Source organism: Wickerhamomyces anomalus, assembly GCF_001661255.1.
Source record: "Wickerhamomyces anomalus NRRL Y-366-8 unplaced genomic scaffold WICANscaffold_2, whole genome shotgun sequence".
In the NCBI taxonomy this organism is placed as follows: Eukaryota; Fungi; Ascomycota; class Saccharomycetes; order Phaffomycetales; family Wickerhamomycetaceae; genus Hansenula; species Hansenula anomala.
In genome coordinates, this window is record NW_017567111.1 from 1572366 (window position 1) to 1591177 (window position 18812).

Sequence of the window (18812 nt, forward strand, 5' to 3'; positions counted from 1 at the left end):
AAGTGCTGCTGGTGCTTCCTCTCACACAGTTCCATCTCCATACACAACCACCTATACTGGTTCAGATGGTCAACCAGCTACTGGTATTGTCAGTTACTTCCCAAGTACTAACTCTGATGGTTCATTTGCTACCGGTGTCACTACTATTCCATTGACAAGTGCTGCTGGTGCTTCCTCTCACACAGTTCCATCTCCATACACAACCACCTATACTGGTTCAGATGGTCAACCAGCTACTGGTATTGTCAGTTACTTCCCGAGTACTAACTCTGATGGTTCATTTGCTACCGGTGTCACTACTATTCCATTGACTTCAAGTGCAGCTGGTGTTTCTAGTTCATCAACTTTGTGTCCTACATGTACTTCAGGTGCTCAAACTGTCCCATCTCCATACACAACCACTTATACTGGTTCAGATGGTCAACCAGCTACTGGTATTGTCAGTTACTTCCCAAGTACTAACTCTGATGGTTCATTTGTTACCGGTGTCACTACTATTCCATTGACAAGTGCTGCTGGTGCTTCCTCTCACACAGTTCCATCTCCATACACAACCACCTATACTGGCTCAGATGGTCAACCAGCTACTGGTATTGTTAGTTTCTTCCCAAGTACTAACTCTGATGGTTCATTCGCTACTGGTGTCACTACTATTGCAGTAACTTCCTCTATTTCAAAGTCTGCTATAGATACAGGCAACACTGCTCGCCCAAGTAGTGCAGGTCCAGCTTCTACTAATGGTAGTGGTGTAACTACCTCTGGTGGTGCTAGTGTTTACCCAAGTACTGATGGTCATGGATCAGGTGCTACAGGATCACCTGTTACATTCACAAATTCTGCAGGTGAAGCTTTGACTGGTCATACAAGTGTTCAATCTGTTACTGGAAATGATGGTTCAATGTCTTCTCACACTGTCGTTGTCGTTCCAGGCTCTTCATCATCTGGTATTTTCACTACAACTGGCTCAAATGGTGACATTGTTACTACTTCTGGAGCTTACTCTGTGGGTGGTACCACTGTTAGTTACTCAAAGGGTGCTGTTCAAGGTTCAACAAGTCCTGAAGGTAGTCTACCAACTGGAGCAGGTGGTAACCAAGGGTCTGCCGCTGCTAGTTATTCCAAGGCTGCTATTACAGGTACAGCTTCAGTCACAGGAGGTGTTGATGCCACTGGTGCAGCTGTTGGAACCAATTCTTTAAGAAAATCACAAATAAGTGGCGGTGTTACAGCTACTTCAGGTTTTGCTGGTGGTAATACATTATCAACCTCATCTATTTCAGCTGGTGCTACTTCAGCCGTTGCTGGTGTTTCAACTTATGAAGGTGGTGCTTCATCCAACTTACAATCAAAAGGGTTATTCTTGTCTTTACTCTCTCTGGTTCTTTTCTTTGCTTTTTGATCTAACTTGTGAATCTGATGACGCTTTCGTTTTTTTGATTTCATTTTTTACTATTCGTTATTCATTACTGGTTAATATTCGTCTGTTTTTTGTCGTGTTCTTTTCATGTTCCATTTCTTTCATTTCCAGGGGTATTCATCAAAACTGTGTTTGCTTTCAAATATAAGTTGAATCTTCTGATGAGTTTATAAATATATTTTATTTGGTTTGTTTATTAGTAAAGCGGTTTTAATCTATTAGATATATATTATGGTGTTATACTAGCTTACTTGTAGTTGTTCATGGAATATCATCTTGAATATGCTCGAAACCCTTAAAATGAGTGGAACAGCTTGGTATTATTGTGATGTATTAGTTTGATTGTAGGTAATTGTATCATGAACAGCTAGATATTGTGCGAGCTACTTTTCAATGTCCAAAGCTTTTATACTTTCCACTAGTATTAATTGCACAAAGCATTATGAACAGCTGCTCAACTTTTGACTAGCTCGCAAGTGTGGTTGCGTGATTTCTCTATATAGTAACAGCTAGGGATTGATTGGCGTGTGAGGTGCACAGGTTCCAATGTCTAGGGTCTAGAATATTCAGTCTTTTTCTTCTGCTACGCTATAGTCGTTACTTGTATTTGACGCTACTTGTCAGTCGCGAACTTTGTCTTTGATTACAGGCGCTTTTACAAACAGGCTCACCATTAAATGCACATAGAGAATAAGCAGAGAAGCCAGCGATCTCTAACTCAGTTATACAGCAGATAGATTGAAAGGTCATAGAACATAGAACATATTGGACAAGCTACTCGTAGTAGAGCAATTTCCAACAAACATAGAGTCGGAGTGGCTGAAAACACGTGATAGATAGTCTCGGATTTTACTCTTTTCAGAAAGCTAAGGCAAAATTGTGGATGAAGATTTCTCGAAAGCAGCTAACGTCGATCGATAACAGCGAGTTGAAACTTTTTGATTCTTGAGATAAACCATACGTTCAAACATCGTTTACTTTAGATCATTTGAAATCAATCAGATAATTTGAAAATGAGTGGTATCGGTGCACAAGCGATTGATTACATTAACAAACTGTGAGTATTGAAAGACGTTGTTTTAATTAGATAGGATGGGGTCCTTATTGTTATGATGAACAAAAAGACTCCAATCTTCTTGACTTTATCAATGAAATCTTACTGACTTTCTTCTCAAGTCAATCTCACTATTATAGTACAGATTATGAAAAACTTGTTGAGCTTGGTTTCCTTGGTCGTGTGAAACTTTATGATTGGCATCTTGAATTTGCAGCTTTGGGTATAATCGCTGTATTGGTTTTATTTTATCAATTGGGTTCATTTCAAAACAAATCAATTGTTGATACTTGGATTAAAGGTGTTAGACCTGTTTTGGATGAAAACTTTTATCAAGTTGGTGTTAAGGAAGATCAATTGTTGATTAAAGATGGTGCTCAACTTTACACCACTTATGCTTCTGGTAGAATTAATATTAGTGGATTGTTGATTAATTTTGGTTTAATTTCAAGACAAAACTATTTTGTTTATGTTTTCGAAAGTCTTTTATCTAATTTCTTCGAAAGTGTCAAACCTCAACAAGATATTGTTGAAATCAAAATCAAACCATTCCCTAATGAAAGGATCAACAATTTTATCTTTGCTGTTGTTAATAAAGATGGTATGAACGAAACTAGAAATGACAATTATTATCTTTCATTAACAAAAACTTCTGAATCAACTTCATTACCAAGAGAATTTGTCTTTATGAGTGAATCCAACGAATTGAATGAATCTTTATTAACCGAAGAATTTAAAACTGTTTTATCTAAAGCTGGTAAAGTTTTGAAATATTTTGCCATTACTGATTTACCTCAAACTAAACCAGTTAGTGAATCTGAATATAAATCAGCCCCACATTTGGTTTTAAAATTAAGTTTGAAAACTGATAGACAATCTGTTGAAACTTCAAAAGCTTTAATCGAACAATTGATCAAGTTTTCAGATTTGATTACCAAGCTCCAATTGAAACATGATTCTGCTAAAAAAATTAATGGTGTTAGAAACACTGAATTGGCCAAAATTAAAAAAGCCATTGAAGAACAAAAATTGGAAGAATTGAAAGAACAAAAATTGGAACAGGAAAGAAATGCCAGAAGAGATTTAGCTAAATTATCACCAGAAGAACAAGCTAAATTTGATAAAAAGCAAAGAGAGAAGAGAGAACGTAGACAAAGAAACAGACAAAAACAAAGAATGTGAATTCTCTACCTGTTTCCAGTTTGTATTATATAAAGCAAACATTCATTTCAATAAATATAATCGAGTAAGATTGTCAAACTATTATAAAGATGTAATTCACTTCTTTTCATCGACATACTTAGTTGGATCCCAAGTTAAAACTTCGTAACTATTAGGTTTATCCAATAGTTTATAATCTTCATCATCTAATTTTGGAACTTTATCTAAAACTGTGAAGTTTTCCACGATTCTATCAACATTGACAGTTTTAGCTAATGGAATGAAACCTTGGTCATAAGACCATCTTAACAAGATTTGAGCAGGAGTAAAACCATACTTCTTTGCAATTGAAACCAACTCAGGGTCATCCAATTTTTTAGCTTGAGTTAATGGTGAGTAAGCTTCTAGATAATAATCATACTTCTTACCATATTCTTGTAAGTCCTTTCTTGGTAACCAAGGATGTAATTCCAATTGATTAACAACAGGCTTGTATTTCAAACCTTCCCAAGCATATAATTCATCTAAATGAGGTGTACCATAGTTTGAAACTCCAATTGACTTAACCTTCCCAGAATCAATTGCTTCTTGTAAAGCTTTCCAAGTTCCTAATCTTTTCTCTTTATCAGACATTGGAGAATGGATTAAAAACAAATCGATATAATCAATATATGGAGAGACTTTCTTCAAGGATTCTTGAATAACTCTAGTACTTTCTTCATAACCATGGAATCCATTTTTAATCTTTGTTGTAAAGAAGACATCTGATCTTTTGACACTTGGATTCTCTTTCAAGAATTGAGCAATCCCCTTAGCACCTTCTTCTTCATTGTTATAGCCTTGAGCAGAGTCAATATGTCTATAACCAACTTTCAAAGCTTGGTAAGTAATATCAGTTGCTTGGCCTGGTGGTGTTTGATATAAACCAAAACCTGATACTGGAATCTTTTCACCATTGTTTAAAGTGTATAATGAATCTTTTTGAATTGAACTAGACATTGTTGCTATTGATTTGAAGAAAGTCAATTGAGGTTTTCTGGATAGAATTGAGTTTGTATAAATGTGAAATCTTGAGAATTGAAAGCTTAAAGTTTTGAAGAGCATAGATTACCTTATATAGCTTGAGTGTTTTCGAAAGAAGTGGCTGTTGTATATAATTGTGTGGATCAAATTGTGTGATTTTGTTTGTGGTGAATTGGCCGACAATAGCCGATGCGGTACATATTGTTTTCGCGAACAAAAGTGTTCATGATAAGGTCAAATTTCACAAACTTTGAAACAATTGTTTCACAGTTAAAGCACAATAAAATCACTTGGAAATTATTCTATACGCTTTTCCATCTCCTATTTCAAAGACTTCAAGTGTTCCTTCACCAATTAACCAATGTAATATCCAATTCAAATTCAATCCTTTGAAATCTTTAAACTTGAGTTTATTCTTTTCCCATTTTTCATAAAGATCATTATGTTTAATCTCTCTCCATTTATTTGTGTTTATAGTTTTCACTATGAATTTCCTGGAAGTTTGATATAGATTAATAATATATCCATATTTCGGTATAGAAATTTTCAAAAGAGTCTTTGTGGTGCTTTGTGGAATGATTTGAAGGAAGCCTAGTTTGATTAAAATAGATACTGATTCATCTCCCAGCGTTTTTATGATTAGATCTTTGGGTATTTTCAAAGATTTGGGGTTTTCATCTAGGTAATTAATAAAATTTTCAATTGAAGTTTGAACGTTAATGTCATTTGATTTCTTTGAATGTTCATTTAACACGGCTCTATAATCTTCATTTTTCATTATAAGGTCATTAAGGTCATCATTGTCCTGCAACAGAATTCTTTTTATCCTTTGATCTTCAAAAAGTTGATCAATTTCTTGATCAATAAATGTTTGATTATTAGGGAAAATAGAATATAATTGATATCTTGAAACTAATTTGGGTAAGAAATCTCTATACTTTTGAATATGAGCTTGGAAATCAGGATTCAATTGAGACGGTACCAGATTCCATTGTCTTGATAATACCTTATCTATAGCATCTAATAGTGTTTTTGGATCAATATCGTCATCTGTGGAATTAGTATCATAAGCACGAACTAGAAAATATAGATCTCATACCTAATCTGATATTGTTTTGTGAGATTGGCTGCAGTTTCTCAACTTCTTTTGGAGTTCTTGTCTTCTTGGGTAGATCTTTTTTCAAGATTGATGGCTTTTTGGGATTATATCTCAAAGACATTATGATGTTTGAACGATGAGAAATGATCCAATTAGGCAGCAAAAGAAGGCCAGTAACGCTTCAAAAAGAACTGATGCACTTTCAAACACCCTGGCGCTCCTCTGAATTCTAAAACTAGGGTTTGTATGCTTCTATTTATCACTTAAACCAACTTATAGTCAAAACGACTCCAAAATGACAAATTCAGCTAGTATTCGCGGATTTCTTGACTTCCTATTTGGGATATAAACCGTCTCTGGCCACATTAACCCGCAGCACTAAGAAGTTGTGTTAAATGTATAGAGAGTGGCACAAAACTGTATGTATAACCTCAATGGCCTTTATATACACTCATTTTCTTTCAAATCCTCTTGTCTCCCTTGAAATACTCTCTTTTCGGGTATAGGCGTCCTGCTCACTTGACACATTAATTAGTTGGGAGATCGCATGGACAAACAAGACAACATATAAACCAATCGTGGACTCAACCAATTAACAATCGATATTCATTTCCCAAACACTTAATCGATTTTTCTTCTTTCAGGCCAAAATCCCACCTCTTCAGAACATTGTTCCGATTCGTTAATTGTCGCTTTGTGTGTTTTTTAGTCCTCGGCCTTTATTTGATTTAGTCAATTTTCATTTCTCCACAAGTTTGTTGAAATGAGTATAAAAACCCATCTCAACGTAGCTCAATTTACATAGATGTCGATTCAACGTATTCACAAACCACAATATGGCTGAAGGTAAAGACATCCTATACGAAGTTAGAGACAAATTCGCAATCATCACCCTTAACCTTCCAAAGGGGTTGAATGCCTTAAACAATGATCAATACTTGTTACTAGGTATTCTTGTCGAAAGGGCAGATAGGGATCCAAATACCGTTTTCACATTCATTAGATCAACTGGTCGTTATTTCAGCGCTGGTGCAAACGTTAAAGATGTTAATCTAGTTATTGAAGAGAATAAGTCAGAATTGGAAGATAAAAACTATTGGTTATCTAGATTCACCGCAAGAAATGCTTACCTTACTACAATTTTCCATGATCATTCAAAAGTTTTAATTGCCGCTTTAAATGGTCCTGTTGTTGGTTTAAGTTCTGCTTTGGTTTTGCTGTGTGATTTCGTTTATGCCATCAATGATGATGTTTTCTTATTGACACCTTTTGCCAACTTGGGATTGGTTAGTGAAGGTGCTGCAGCTGCAACTTTGGTTCAAAGACTAGGTTTAAGTACTGCTAATGAAGCTTTATTGTTATCTAGACCAATTGGGGCAAAAAAAATGTATGAACGTGGGTTGATTAACAAGATTTATAACTTGAAAGATACAAGCAAGTTTAATGATTTGGTTTTGGAGGAATTTTGGTCAAACTCTAAAAATTTGGAATTTTCAAGTATCCTTGATATCAAGAAATTGATCAAAGCAAATTATTTACAAGATTTACAAAGTACAAATGCTAAAGAAGTTATCGGTGGGATGCAAAAATGGGTTCAAAATATTCCACAAAAAAAATTCAAAAGTATTGCTAAAAAGCAAATGAAGCACAAGATGTAGAATGCAAAAATGAATTATGCAGCTATGTATATTTTGTGAATAAATAATGATTTTATGTGTCTTTTTTCTCTATTTCAAAAGGGTTTGGTCATGATCTTCTTGATGTTCATCTTCAATAGATTCCTCTGGCTTGATGGTATGTAGTATAACTTCAGTTGGTTGTTCTTCTTTATTAATCCGTTTACTGATTGAAACACCACCAATAATAGAAAAGACCAAGACAAGAATTGCAAATAACCCACTTCTTGTTGTTTGCCATCTTAAACTTTCAATATCAGATTTAATATCACTATTAATATTCGTACTAATCTTATTATCTAAATCTTTAATCTTCATCTTGATACCCTTTTGCATCAATGTATTTTCACTATTTTGATCATTGATTAAAACTTGTGTATCATTTTTACTAACAATCATAAACTTGTTCAATTCTTCACTTTCTTCTCTTAATAATAAATCCAGCGAATTTTTTTCATTTTCTAAAGTATGTAGATCTAATTCTCTTGATGTATTAATTTCAATCCTTAGTTCAGATTGTGCAGCCTCAAATAAATAAGATTCATTCTCCATCTCCATTGATGTTGTAAATTTTTCATTCATTTTATTCAACTGATGTGTTAAATTCTCATTTATCAACTGTAATATCAAATCACTCTGTCCATTATTAAATCCCAGTTTCTTTAATTGGTTATAAATATGCATAGTATCAACATAATTTTTAATTAATTCACCATCTATTGCACCTGATCCTAATTCAACAGGTATTGGCACATCTAAAACTGATTCACCATCTTCTAATTTGACTTTGCCACTTTCCCTCTCCTTACCGGAATCTTTACCGCTATCTTTGGATTCAGTCGGTTTGCCTGGTGGTAGTTGTATAGGTTTATTTGGATCAACATATTGCTGTTGTTGTTGTAATCTTGAATAGTGTAATTGCTTTATACGAACAGAAGTCCCTATCATTGAACCCGTCCTTATTTTGGACCTAAACCCATGATTTATCAAACTTTTGAGCATCTTGACTTCCTGCTTAACACACTTCCTCTAGTAATGAAAGCTCATAATGTCGTTTGACAGCTTGTTCATGAATTTATTTCAATAGTCAACGCCTGCCCCATCGGATTTGAAAGGTTGGTGTTTGGATGTTGTGCGTGGCGCGAACCAGGTCTCAGATCGCTTATGATAACCAAAATTAAAAGTCGCTATACAAATTATTGAAGTCATAATGATATTAATACATTTATTATTCGTTCTGTTATTCATTAAAAGTGTTTGATGTCCTAATTGTTCTAGGCCAAGAATCCATAATCATCATTATTTGTCCAAAATTCTTCAACAGGTACATTCCATAGATAATTATCTAAATTTGTTGAACCATTACCATTTTGATGATTTCCAACTGAACCCGATCCATTCAATATAATATTTCTTTGATTATTCTTATTATTATAATCAAATAATGAGGCTGTACTGATTGGTGGTCCACCACTTTCTCCTGTCCATACGGAAATGTTATTAATCATTGTGTTTGTACGACCATTGAATGGTGTGAATTCCACTGGGAAATATTGCTGTTGTTGAGCATTTTGTTGCTGTTGTTGAGGTTGCTGTTGTTGAGGTTGTAGGAGGTTTTGTTGATGTTGGGTAGAAGCAGATGTTTGAGATGAAGTGGATAATGGTGCAGAATGACCAGACATTTGAGACTGTTGAGATATTGGTGATTGATGGTTATAAATACCTGGATATGACAAAGGTGAAAATGTTAAATCTTCATCAAGTTTTTGTTTCTTCAAAGCTGGTTGTTGTGGCTGAGGGATCATAGATTGTGGAGTTCTAGAAACTGGAATATTTGGTGGAGTTTCAGCTTTTAAAGGTGGTGAATTGATTAATAAATGTGATAAACTTTTCGGAACAACATTTTTCTGTAATTGACCTTGTTTTCTTTTTCTTTCAGCTTGTTCGAATTTTTCCTCATCAGAACTTGCACTATTATAATGTGGCATTGTTGGAGCTAAGGACCCATTTTGTTCATGAATTGATCTTCTGAAAATAGCTGGTGGCATACCAGGTTCATTTGAGTTATAAATCAATTCACTTGAATCAGGACCACATCTTTCAATCAAGTTTGTGATTGTAGCAGTCATCAATTGATCAAAAGTATCTCTAAAGATTAATGCAAATTTTGAACGTTCAGCCATAACATAAAGACAAATAGAGCACGCTCTTAAATCATTCAATCCATTGAATAAAGCTTCAGAAACTGTTGGTCTTGTATGTTTTGAAACATCACCAAGAGCTTTTCTTTTCAAATCATCTTTATTTCTAGCCAACCATAAACAATAAACTAATGTAACACCAGCAACGAAAACAGTATGAATTGCAGTAGTTGAATGTCCAAAGACTGTCTTTTCATGGAAAACTTTAAATAATTGACAAATTTGACCTGCAGCAGCTTGACATTCTCTAAATAATTTATCCATTGGATCCATTAATTCTAAAAATGGTTGAATTAAAAGACGCACTGAACGATAATAATATAATCTTAGGGTCTCATTTTCGATACCATTTGAAAACCCTTCACAATTACCTCTCCATATTTCCAATTCTTGGAAAAAAGTTTCAACTAATGGTAATTGATCTTTATGAATAGTTTGAGAATCATCATTAGTTGCTGAACCATGTTTCCCCACAATGTTGAATTTTTCCACAAATCTTGACTCAATTCTTCTTAATTTAATAGATTGATTAATGAAGATTGTATTACTTGGATGTTTTGCCTTTGATGGCTCAAATTCAAACAATGGTAAATCTATATCAACTTCATTTTCTGGTAAACTATAAGGTTTCCCCACTGCAATGGTAATCATTCTTTCCAGTAAGTAAACACACCACCATAATCTCATTTTGATGACTCTTTCTTTAGCATTCAAAGTAGCATAAGTTGCAGCTTTATTTAATCCCATTTCAACACATAATTTCAAAGAATCCTTGATGATTTCATAAAGACAGACAGAATCTCTATCAGTTCTAATCAAATAAAGCACAGCCAATGTTAAAATTTCAATTTTTTGATAATTATTCAATTGTGAAACTTTTGTAATATGCCTTATAGCGGTTGCAAAATATCTATCAGGTGGAGGGCCATTATATTTCCCAGTTGTCATGTGTAAACAAGAACTTATAGCAAAGATCATCCACATTCTGCAGCAACAATAATGAAAAGAATCATTATTATTCATATATCCTGATAAATTGTTTGTAACATAAGCATTATGAAATTCGAAAATCTCTTCTTCATCTAATAATGGATATTTGAATTGTAACCTTGTAAAATGAATATCTAGAAAAGCTCTTGATAATTTTTCATCAAATTCGAAAACTGGATCAAAATTTAAAAATTCTTTTAAACTATATTTAGCAAATAATGAATTTGAATAATCAGTTGAATCTATTGATAAATATGCAGATTTTTTCGAAAGTTCATCAGTAGGAATAGGTAATTTTCTATTTGTTGGAATGGGTATGATTTTATTATCCACTGTTGGTTGTGATTGTGGTGGGAAATCATTTGTTGATGAACCAGGTGGGTTATTCCCCAAGAATGGTGATAATTTCTTATACTTGAAGTTTTTCTTTGAAGTACCATTTTCAGCATCAATAACAATATTATTTGCATCTAAAATTTTCTCTAAAAATTTGATTTTCTTCTCCAGCATTATAGTATATTCATCCTTTTCAGGGACTTTAACATTATATTTTGCGGGCTGGATACATTTAACACCAGCTTTGATACAAGTTGTACATGAAGGCAATCTATGATCACATTTTTGTTTTCTTTTTTGACAAAGTAGACATGAAGTGGAACGACCTTTCTTGTCGTGTGGGTTTCTGAAAGCGCCTGCTGAACCGCTTGATGAACTAGCTGGAGTTGCCGCTGAGCTCTCTATTGAAGATGTTGTGGAAGCCGGTGAGTTGATGCTCTCAGCAATAACCGTAGCTTTTTGTTTAGCCATCGTTAAAGTTGATATGATGAACTATAGAATGGTGTTTGGGATGGTAGCGCCGTGTGTAGCCAGGTAGTTGGTGGTATTGGGAAGAGTGTGTGGTTGTGTCAAGGGTTGTTCTTGTCGTTGTCCTAAATACGTTTGTTGATTTGGGTTTTTTTTCCTTCTTGTTGATGATGAAGCCAAAGTCTGGAGTAGTGGAAACGAAAAGAAACTTGTAGTGTAACTCCGTCTAGTGATCAACAGTCGTTAGTGGAGGTGATGGGTTCTGGAGGGTACGCGTATAGGCTCTGGGGGAAGTATCAAGACTTGTCAGACACCTCTGTTGCAACCGTTCGAGTGCTTGATCTAAACAGACTAGTTTAACTTTGACCACAGCTGCCTTGAAACGATTTCTACTGGTCTTTCAAAATTCTCTTTTTTTTTCTACATATTCGCTTTCTTGGTGGGGCTGTTGACCGCTATTATGTAAGCGAGAATTCTACAAATATTGGAATCGAGTTATACAGCCAACTAGAGTTCAATGAAGAGTATTCTTTTGGATAAAGATCCTGTGATCCTTTATATTAGAGTGCCACTGTCTTTTAAACCTTCATTGCCCTTTAAAAGCTTGTTGTTGATGAGTTTTCATGGTGCTTCACTTAAGCGCGATTCAGCATATAATTTTTTCTACACATGACTCGATTTTAAAAGCTCAACTCGAAAGAGGAGCTAGGGCCATTTCTGTTGGGTTTTAGTTGAATCAAGTTGTTGAAGATGGCTTTGAAATGATCTGATGCTAATGGTTAAATAGTCGAAGCGTTGATATAGTTTCAACTACGTTTACGCAAGATCTCTGGAGTTCAGGGGAAAGATGGAAGGACTCCTATTTGCTGTGCGCTGGAGACCGAACAAGATATGGTTGAACAGGAACAAAAAACCCTGCACCGAAGTTGGAACAATGTATGGGGCAGGTAGGCTGCACTGGTGAACTAGACATAAGGCTGAAACGCTGAAACTCACGGTTGGTCAAAGCTCAATGGTGATACCAGTTTTAAATTTCAAGTGTATATTTCTTTAATTCTCAAAGACAGCTAATTAATTTTTGGTATGTTCATCTCGCCGATGCAAGTTGGCTTAACTCTTTGACAGGCTGACTCCTTAAACTTCTGCAAATTTCAACATGAGCCTCTTGGACGTACAGGCATAGAGCGAACCTAATCGGTTGAACTTGGGGCCTTGAGATTAGACAGATAACATTCTCTACTCATTAACTACATGTTGTTATTTACCGACGTTATCCGCTTGTTGATGTTTTTTTGTGTGTACAATATATTCGGTCTTAGAAACAACTTTGAACAACGATAAAACAATCAATCAATTCAGTTGGTACTGCTAGAAGATCTAGTTGCAGAGGTAATGCAACTAATGTGCAGCAGTATTGACACCACGTTGTGTCTATTGTACAGTATGATTCTACTGAAAGTGCTTGCTACTTGTGGTATCCATGCTTCTTATCAAAACCAGCTATAACTTACATCTCGAGCTGAAAATTAACCAAATACATGCTCTTTGCAGGTTTACAACAGTGTTTTGAAAGTGATTGAGTAGCTACTAGTTTTGCTTCATGAGCAATTCGTTGGTCTACTACCAAATTTCTTAAAATACGCTTCCTTGAAGTGTTCGCGTCGCGCTTTGGTTTTTCGTTTTTCTTCTCGAGTACTCCTAACCGCTACAACAAAAGCATTAATGCAATAGTGTCTTGTGTCTTGTTCTAGGTACAGCGCATTGAGGACTTGTCGACTCTTTTAGTTGAAGTTGACGCTGATGCTAATAAGTTCAGGGGGCAAAGCTTGGAGGGTGAAGGCAAAACCTTGATTGTTGCGTCACATTACAGTGGTGAATAGATCAGGATATGAGTTCTTGAAGCTTTGTCAAAAACAGCACAAATTGTTATGATTACTACTCAAAAACTAGAATAACGGATAGAGATCAATAAGGTGCTTTTGGAGAAAGTGACATTTCACCTGGTCACTTGAGAAATGAAGTGTCATTTCGATGTTCAATCAGTGAAAAAATTTAACATTTTGCAGCCAATGTAACACTCGAAGAACCACCACAGTTCAACGGTTTTGATAAAATAAACTGCCAAGAGAATAATCCAATTTAGAGCAAATTAATTAAAGTTGAAGGTTTGAATATCAATCAAAACCTGGTCATGATGATACGCTCATATACATTGAGTGAAGACAACACATACACCAGATACCTTTAGAACTACACTGTTTATACGAGCAGAACAAGAGGGACTCAATGGCTCATATATTTTTGCATGGTTTCAAGCCATAAACTACACAACTTCATTGGAAACGATAGATGAAATAATCATTTAGAATTGAGACCTATCATCATGTGTCAGTACTACAGGAATGAAATTTAACGTAATCGACAAAAACATTTGAAACGTGCAGCCCGCATAATGTATTTCAAACAAATAACAAGAGTTCATTGGCAAGCCTCCTCACTATTCAAGTCGTATAGCTGAGCGTTTGTAGAAACATTGAGTTTTTGAGATATAGATAGATCAACTTTCGCGAAATCAGTATGTTGCACCTCTAAAGTGAGGTTTTGATTTTTGATACCGATATAGCTTACAATTCCTCGATTTTTTCTGTGAATTGAGTGTAACATATTTCACCAAATGAGTGGATCCTTGTTGGCTTTTAGGAAAACATGAATAGGGCCATGAAAGGCAGATCGTATCGAGATTCGATAACAGTTTCTCTAATGACTCAGAAAGTGTCTACAATATACAACTTTAAGCTACAATTTTCGTGCTTTCTTGACTGGTAATAAGGCTGTATATAGCAGTTTAGCACAGTCATCACATTCAAAAGTAAGGACCGAGAATCTGTATATGATCTTTAACGAATCGAACAAAGTACATGATGTTGTTGAAAACTGTTTTCAGATTTTTATGGCCGTAAAGATCCTTCCTATTACGTAATAAAGTCCGCTATTAACCAGAATTTATCGTTTAAGCCATGTACTTTCAAGTTTCAACCAATTGATATCGTTTATTTCAATATGCAGCAGTTTACAAGAGCAATTTGATTCTACAAGTGCTAATCCTTCAAACTTAAAAGTACGTTATCATCAATTGGTTCACGGTCATAGCGGTTTAGTTCAACCTCTTGGAATTCCAGTTATTCATGAAGAGACTATAAATTGAAGGATGATTCCCTCTTCATCTCTTCAAAATTGTTTACCTCTCATCATCACTCAAAGCTTCACACTCAACAAGCTCATTACAATGTCCAAATTAACTCCAACTTCCACTTTAACTCTTAATAATGGTTACAAAATCCCAATCACAGGATTTGGTGTTTTCCAAACTGAGGTTCAAGAAACCTATGACATCGTTTATAAGGCTTTAGAAACTGGATATAGACACATTGATTCTGCAATTTTCTATCACAATGAACAACAAGTTGGTGATGCAATTCTTCAATTCTTGAAAGATCATCCAGAATTTAAAAGATCAGATATCTTTTATACAACTAAAGTTGCCTTTGCTGCTGATTATGAAACTGCTAAAAAGGCCATTCATGGTTCTTTTGAAAAAGTTAAAGGTTTAGGTTATATTGATCTTTTCTTGAATCATTCATCACTTCCAGATAAAACTGGTAGGTTGGGAACTTGGAAGGCATTGCAGGAAGCTGTTGATGAAGGTCTTGTCCGCTCAATTGGTGTTTCGAATTATGGTACCCATCATTTAGATGAATTATATGGTTGGGATGGACTCAAAATCAAACCAGTTGTTAATCAAGTTGAATTACATCCTTGGTTACCAAGAAAGGACTTGCAAGAATATGCTAAAAAACACAATTACATCTTGGAAGCTTATTCTCCATTAACTCAAGCTAAGAAATTGGATGCTCCTGAATTGGTTTCGATTGCTAAAAAGCATAACGTTTCAACTGCTCAAGTTTTGTTAAGATGGTCTTATGATCAAGGTTTCTTACCTTTACCAAAAACTGTCAATCCTAAAAGATTATTGCCAAATTTGACCGTATTGGATGATGTTGAATTGGACCAAGAAGATTTAGCCAATCTGGACTTCCCAGATAGTTATGAAGTTTTAACTTGGGATCCAACTACTTTCCATGATGGTGATGAATTTAACTACCCAGGTTAAAATTTGTATTTGATAATTGCTGACGTTATGAATCAGTGTGTTGACGAATTTTATTTTCTAACTCAATTGCTCTTGTTCGGGGACGTACCAGCACAATGTAGTGTTTAACAATTAAAGGTGTGATGGGCTAAACCCCCAAGCCCCAAAATATATATATTCCTTTCAATTTCCCAGAATATCCTTCTTTCTTTGTACTACTAATTCAACCTATTATCCTTCATATATACACAAAGATGGCAATCCACGTTGAAAAAGACACACTATACACCCTAAACAATGGTCAAAAGATCCCAGTCTCAGGATTCGGATTGTATCAAACACCACCAGATCAAACATTTGAATTGACTTACGAAGCTTTGAAAGCTGGGTATCGTCAAATTGATAGTGCAAAATTATATGAGAATGAACTAGAATCAGCTCAAGGTATCGGAAAATTCCTCAAGGATTATCCAAATGTTCCAAGATCTGAAATCTTTTACACAACAAAATTGTTCAATGATGCACATGGTTATGAAAATGCAAAAAAGGGCATTCAAGAATCACTAGACCGTGTTGAATCTCATATTGGATATATTGATTTATTATTGATTCATACTCCAATTGCTGATAAAGAAAGAAGATTAGGAACTTGGAAAGCCTTACAAGAAGTTGTTGAAACTGGTAAAGTTAAATCAATTGGTGTTTCAAACTATGGTACAAAGCATTTAGATGAATTATATTCATGGGATGGATTGAAAATTAAACCCGTTGTTGATCAAGTTGAATTACATCCTTGGTTACCAAGAAAGGACCTACAAGAATATGCCAAAAAGTATGATTTCTATCTTCAGGCTTATGCTCCATTAACACAAGGCCAAAAATTTGAAGATCCAGATGTCTCTGCAATTGCCAAAAAACATGGATATAGTGGACCTGAAGTCTTATTAGCTTGGTCTTATTATCAAGGTTTTATCCCAATCGCTAAGACTGCAACTGTTAAAAGAATTGAGCCAAACTATACAACTTTGGATAGAGTTAAACTAGATGAGGAAGATTTGGCAAAGTTGAATAAACCAAACAGTTATGAAGTCTTAACATATTGGGATCCAACTGTTTTCAAGGATGGTGAAGAGAATGAAAAGAAATGGCAAATTTGATTTGACATAATATATACATGAAACTTGCTATTATTCAAGAAGCTGTACCTTTGTAAATTCGTGTTTTCTTAATTGCTCTTGTTTGACGCTAAACATCTTAAAAACAATTGTCGGCTATTCGCCCCACAAGTAAAAACCACAGGTAAGGTTAGTCACCCATTTAAAATGTCAGACTCCACCTTTTTGTGATTTTTCTACAACTTTGTAACTGATAAATTAAACAAGCATTTATTATCGCTTATATTTGTCCAGTATTTGCCATCGTGAATATTAATATGACTGGTTGAATAGAAAAAAAATAGATATATCGTAAAGATATAACCAAATCAAAGAAAAAACATGCCAAAGAATCTCGAAATCAAAACCAATGGGTATAATATAATCAAATAAAAATTGAAGAAGTAATAACCTCTAAGAAAACAAAAAAATATTTCAATTGTTGAGCCTCGAAAACAAGATCAAATCAATCTAACATGAAATATGAAACGAAAACCATGAAATGTTGAGCCAAAGTAAGAAGAAAATGCACCAATCATATCAAGAAATGAAAAATAATAAAAATAAATTCAAGAATGAGAACCATTCAATGCACTTAAAAATCAATCAATCTATCAAATTAAAAGATCAAAACAAAGACAAATGAGCAGAAGGTAACAAACCAGTTGTTGAAGTTAGCAACACCAGCGGCCTCATAACTTGAGATGCTTGGAGCAGATGATGAACCACCGGCTGAAGCAGATTGTAATGTTGGAGCAGCAGCACCAGATGTAGTGCCTGCTGGAGCAGCTGAGGTGGTTGGTTTTGGACCAGTTGCTGATCCATTGTTACCATTACCAGAGCCAGATCCATTATTACCAGATCCGTTACCAGCAGCATTACCATTACCATTGTTACCTGATCCTGATCCTGATCCTGATCCTGATCCATTGCCGTTACCATTGTTACCTGAACCTGAACCTGAACCTGAACCTGAACCATTGTTCCCTGAGCTTGAGCCAGTGCCAGTTGGAGCAGTGATTGGATAAGTAGTAGTACCAGTAGCAAATTGGCCACCAGTAGTTGTTGTTGGGAAGAAACTGACTAAACCAGTGGATGAAGAGCCATTATCACCTGTGAAAGTAGTTGTGTATGGTGATGGAACAGTCAATGGAATTGTAGTAGTACCAGTAGCGAATGAGCCTTGTTCACTGGTTGGGTAGAAACTAACGATACCAGTAGATGATGAGCCATTATCACCTGTGTAAGTGGTTGTGTAAGGAGATGGGACGGTGTGATCCTGTGAAGGAGTTGGAGCACCATTACCATTACCATTACCGTTACCACCATTACCACCGTTACCATTACCAGTTGATGAAGCACCAGTGTTGGTAGCAGTGTTGGAGCCATTACCACCGTTACCACCATTACCGTTACCATTACCAGTTGATGAAGCACCAGTGTTAGAGCCAGTGTTGGATCCATTACCACCGTTACCACCATTACCAGTTGATGAAGCACCTGTGTTTGTAGCAGTGTTGGAGCCATTACCACCGTTACCACCATTACCAGTTGATGAAGCACCTGTGTTTGTAGCAGTGTTGGAGCCAGTGTTGGATCCATTACCACCATTACCACCGTTACCACTACCAGTTGATGAAGCACCTGTGTTAGAGTCTGTGTTAGAGCCAGTACCAGTAGCTGTGTTGGTAGCTGAGCCAGTGTTAGAACCAGAGCCAGTAGCTGTGTTGGTAGCAGATCCAGTATTGGTAGCAGTAGCTGATGAACTTGAGGTTGGAGCAGATGATGAGTCTGTAGCTGAGCTTGAAGCTGGAGCAGATGACGATTCTGTAGCAGAGCTTGAAGCTGGAGCAGATGACGATTCTGTAGCTGAGCTTGAAGCTGGAGCAGATGATGATTCTGTAGCTGATGAGGAGGCTGGAACAGAAGATGATTCTGTAGCAGATGAGGTTGCTGGAGCAGATGATGATTCTGTAGCTGATGAGGAGGCTGGAGCTGATGATGATTCTGTAGCAGATGATGGAGCTGGAGCTGATGATGATTCTGTAGCTGAGCTTGAAGCTGGGGCAGATGATGACTCTGT

General features: G+C 35.6%; 10 protein-coding genes across 10 annotated transcripts in view; 5 read left to right on the top strand and 5 right to left on the bottom strand.

The window, feature by feature from the left end:
• Nucleotides 1–357: 357 nt before the first annotated feature.
• WICANDRAFT_77869 (uncharacterized protein) lies at nt 358–1399 on the top strand (the record flags this gene model as incomplete). The annotated part of the gene is made up of 2 exons (XM_019184625.1): nt 358–368; nt 718–1399. 2 exons carry the CDS (start codon nt 358–360, stop codon nt 1397–1399), a joined length of 693 nt encoding a protein of 230 aa, XP_019040433.1.
• A 1031-nt stretch (nt 1400–2430) lies between these two features.
• Nucleotides 2431–3653, top strand: WICANDRAFT_77870 (CCDC47 family protein; the record flags this gene model as incomplete). Its single annotated transcript, XM_019184626.1, has 2 exons — nt 2431–2474; nt 2594–3653. The coding sequence occupies 2 exons, from the start codon at nt 2431–2433 to the stop codon at nt 3651–3653; spliced, it is 1104 nt and encodes a 367-aa protein (XP_019040434.1).
• A 96-nt stretch (nt 3654–3749) lies between these two features.
• Nucleotides 3750–4631, bottom strand: WICANDRAFT_27828 (aldo/keto reductase; the record flags this gene model as incomplete). Its single annotated transcript, XM_019181417.1, has 1 exon — nt 3750–4631. The coding sequence occupies one exon, from the start codon at nt 4629–4631 to the stop codon at nt 3750–3752; it is 882 nt and encodes a 293-aa protein (XP_019040435.1).
• A 310-nt stretch (nt 4632–4941) lies between these two features.
• Nucleotides 4942–5875, bottom strand: WICANDRAFT_77872 (uncharacterized protein; the record flags this gene model as incomplete). Its single annotated transcript, XM_019184627.1, has 2 exons — nt 4942–5705; nt 5755–5875. 2 exons carry the CDS (start codon nt 5873–5875, stop codon nt 4942–4944), a joined length of 885 nt encoding a protein of 294 aa, XP_019040436.1.
• Nucleotides 5876–6590: 715 nt separating this feature from the next.
• Nucleotides 6591–7412, top strand: ECI1 (dodecenoyl-CoA isomerase; the record flags this gene model as incomplete). The annotated part of the gene is made up of 1 exon (XM_019185540.1): nt 6591–7412. One exon carries the CDS (start codon nt 6591–6593, stop codon nt 7410–7412), a length of 822 nt encoding a protein of 273 aa, XP_019040437.1.
• Nucleotides 7413–7619: 207 nt separating this feature from the next.
• Nucleotides 7620–8126, bottom strand: PUT7 (Put7p; the record flags this gene model as incomplete). Its single annotated transcript, XM_019180694.1, has 1 exon — nt 7620–8126. A coding segment is annotated over one exon (507 nt), but the record flags the coding sequence as incomplete, so codon positions are not given.
• Nucleotides 8127–8664: 538 nt separating this feature from the next.
• Nucleotides 8665–11701, bottom strand: WICANDRAFT_90564 (uncharacterized protein). Its single transcript, XM_019186243.1, has one exon. It carries the CDS (start codon nt 11426–11428, stop codon nt 8705–8707), a length of 2724 nt encoding a protein of 907 aa, XP_019040439.1. The 5' UTR covers nt 11429–11701; the 3' UTR covers nt 8665–8704.
• Nucleotides 11702–14711: 3010 nt separating this feature from the next.
• Nucleotides 14712–15596, top strand: WICANDRAFT_29473 (aldo/keto reductase; the record flags this gene model as incomplete). The annotated part of the gene is made up of 1 exon (XM_019181609.1): nt 14712–15596. One exon carries the CDS (start codon nt 14712–14714, stop codon nt 15594–15596), a length of 885 nt encoding a protein of 294 aa, XP_019040440.1.
• A 233-nt stretch (nt 15597–15829) lies between these two features.
• WICANDRAFT_28014 (aldo/keto reductase family protein) lies at nt 15830–16732 on the top strand (the record flags this gene model as incomplete). Its single annotated transcript, XM_019181439.1, has 1 exon — nt 15830–16732. The coding sequence occupies one exon, from the start codon at nt 15830–15832 to the stop codon at nt 16730–16732; it is 903 nt and encodes a 300-aa protein (XP_019040441.1).
• Nucleotides 16733–16980: 248 nt separating this feature from the next.
• The window catches only part of WICANDRAFT_104335 (uncharacterized protein), a gene marked incomplete at its 5' end in the record, with an annotated part of 3948 nt that continues 2116 nt past the window's right edge, over nt 16981–18812 (bottom strand). The window contains 2 exons of the mRNA XM_019180413.1: nt 16981–17842; nt 18230–18760. Coding sequence (XP_019040442.1) covers nt 17349–17842; nt 18230–18760 — 1025 coding nt within the window. The 3' untranslated portion in view covers nt 16981–17348. The remainder of the gene's footprint in view (nt 17843–18229; nt 18761–18812) is intronic.

What these genes read in the sequence shown, in the direction of transcription:
- WICANDRAFT_90564 (XM_019186243.1), bottom strand. Translation starts at nt 11,428, where the DNA reads ATGGCTAAACAAAAAGCTACGGTTATTGCTGAGAGCATCAACTCACCG.